At 40.2% G+C, this 2,730-nt stretch overlaps 1 protein-coding gene across 1 annotated transcript in view; it reads right to left on the bottom strand.

Moving 5' to 3' along the window:
* Positions 1 to 2,730, bottom strand: part of LOC108228907 (ectonucleotide pyrophosphatase/phosphodiesterase family member 2-like) — a 51,114-nt gene that overhangs the window by 10,654 nt on the left and 37,730 nt on the right. The window contains exons 4-5 of the mRNA XM_037980339.1: positions 1,384 to 1,561; positions 942 to 1,081 (exon numbers count right to left, since the gene is read on the bottom strand). Of these exons, the coding sequence (XP_037836267.1) occupies positions 942 to 1,081; positions 1,384 to 1,561 (318 nt within the window). The remainder of the gene's footprint in view (positions 1 to 941; positions 1,082 to 1,383; positions 1,562 to 2,730) is intronic.

The following is a 2,730-nucleotide window of genomic DNA, read 5'->3' as shown; positions in this document are numbered from 1 at the left end:
CTTTAACTTCCTGGCTGATATCTTCAGATGTTGCTTCAGTATTTGCACATTATGTTCTTTCTTCAAGATGCCATCTATTTTATGAAGCGCACCAGTCCCTCCTGCAGCAAAACAACCCCACAACATAATGCTGCCACCTCCGTGTTTTACAGTCAGGATGGTGTTCTCAGGCTTTAAGCTTCCTCTTTTTTCCTCCAATCGTAACGATGGTCATTATGGCCAAAGGGTTCAATTTTAGTTCCGTCAGACCACAGGACACGTCTCCAAACATAAAGGTCTCTGTCCCTGTGTGACTATGCAAACATTAATCTGTGTTTCTTCCTGGCAGAGTGGCCTTTCAGCCCATGTTTACTGTGGATAATGACACTCTAACCAGCTTCAGCCAGCAGCTTTTGTTCTTGGGTTGATAAGCACATTTCAGACCAAAGCAGGTTTATCTCTGGGACACAGAACCCGTCTCCTTCCTGAGCGGTATGATGGCTGGACATGCCCATCTTGTTTGTACAGATGAACGAGGCGCCTTCAGGCATCTGGAAACTATACCCAAGGATGAACCAGACTTGTGCAAGTCCACAATTCTCTTCCTGATGTAATTTTATAAAAATACACATCACACCTGTGAGTAACAGCAGTGCTTGAAGCCCTACCATTTCCTGCAGTCAAGAACTTTCTCCACTGCCATACTGGATGTTTATGAGCCACTGGTATTACTGAGATGTTCATTTTGTCTTTACTGCCCTTAATTTTCTTTCTTTCTTTTGAAATAATAGACTTTGAAGCTTCCTTTTAATTTATTTATGAAAGAGTAAACTAGAGTCTGACAGCTGTTTAATCATGCCACAACCCAGGGAATTGAGAATTGGCAACTTTGTCTCAGGGAGACTTTCCTGTCTTCCATTTTTGGTTGAATGTTCTTTTACAGAGTACAGAATGATTAGTACCTGTCTGCTGACAGTGTATGATGTCCAGAGAGGCATGGAGAGAGTTTCACTGTAGCCACTAATGAAGTCACTGTGGTGGAGGATGGTGTATTTGGTGCGGAAAATAACAGCAGGTCGTCCAAACGGCAGGTTCCTGCTGTCTGAGAGACAAAGACACAGAGGGACACCGAGAGGCAGCAATGAAACAAGACCTGTTAAAATTAACTTCAATAACATTCAACTGTAGGAGTGGAATCATAAAGACAGCAGTCTGACAGGAAATAAACAGGGATTATTGAAAGTTTTCACTTCTAAAATGATTTATTCTTTTTGTACAAGAAAAATGCCTTTTTTAGTTAAAATATAAAAATCATATACATAAATGGTTTACCCGAGGTATATAACATAAAAATTTAAGCCAACATAAAACCAAATCACTGTATTATTTTCATATCAAACTGACCATCATTTGCTTGCCTCAATCGCTGGTTTAGCTCCTCCACTTTGTTCTGTAAGAGACATAGCCAGAGTGACTCCAGGTTATAGCCTCGTACGAGGGTCACTTTCAAACCTCTCTGGCCTCTATTTTTTACACGCAACTGAAAAAAGATCGGAGATTGAAACAACTTCTTGCCAGAGATCTACATGAGAATCACAAACACAGCAGAGATCAAATATATCAGTGCAGGGCAGAGCTGGGTCAGATTCCCTCGGCCACACACATCAACTCGGAACGGCAAAGGACAGACTACAGCTAAAAACAGGTGCTTACATACAATGTAAAAAAGACACATAGCATAGCCATTTCCTTCTCATTAAATCCAATTAAATCTTTCTTGGTTTAGGTCAGTTAGGAATCCCAAAATTCCTTATAGTTAATAAATGTCCAAATATAGAGTGAAAGATTTTTTTTCCATCCATTTTCTTAGTTGTATTGCCTTTAAACTCACAATAGTTTGCTGGAATGTTGATTCATTCCTTCTGACAGAACTGAGTCAGGTTTGTTTAAGTTCACCTATTTTCTGTGGGATTGAGAGCAGAGCTTTGTGATGGCCACTCCAAAACACTGATTTTGTTATCCTTAAGGTACTTTGTAACTAATTTAGCCACATGTTTAGGGTCATTGTCCATTTGGAAGACCTGTTTGTGCTCAGGCTTTAACTTCCTGGCTGATGTCTTGACATGTTGCTTCAATATTTCCAAATAATGTTCTTTCCTCATGATCCTATCTATTTTGTGAAGTGCATCAGTCCCTCCTGCAAAAAAACACCCCACAACATGATGCTGTCAGCCCTGTATTTCACAATTGGGATGGTGTTCTCAGGCTTGCAAATTTCCCCCTTTATCCTCCAAACGTATCGATGGTTATTATGGCCAAACCATTCAGTTTTAGTTCCTTCAGCCACAGGACATGCCTCCAAAAATCCAGGTCTTTGTCCCTGTGTACATAAGCAAACTGTAATCTGATTTTTATGTCATTTTCAGAGTATTATCTCTTTCAGCTCAGCTTGTTTCACTGTGAATAATGACACTCTCTGACTAGCTGCAACAACATCTTCACCAGGTCTTGTGCTTTTGTTTTACGATTGATATATACATTTCACACCGAAACATGTTTATCTCAGGAACACTGAACCTGTCTCCTTCCTGAGTGGTATGATGGCAGGACATTCCCATGGTGAGAGAATATATACCCCACCTTTCGTCAAACTCAAAGTGACAGTTTTATTACCCTGACCTTTTGACCTTTAATGACCTTTAATGTCATCCACCTCTTGTCAAACTCAAAAGTGACAGTTTTATTACCCGG

This window comes from Kryptolebias marmoratus, linkage group LG16 (assembly GCF_001649575.2).
Source record: "Kryptolebias marmoratus isolate JLee-2015 linkage group LG16, ASM164957v2, whole genome shotgun sequence".
NCBI classification, from domain to species: Eukaryota; Metazoa; Chordata; class Actinopteri; order Cyprinodontiformes; family Rivulidae; genus Kryptolebias; species Kryptolebias marmoratus.
The sequence above is the reverse complement of the archived record's forward strand: the minus strand, read 5'-3'. Positions and strand labels throughout refer to the sequence as shown.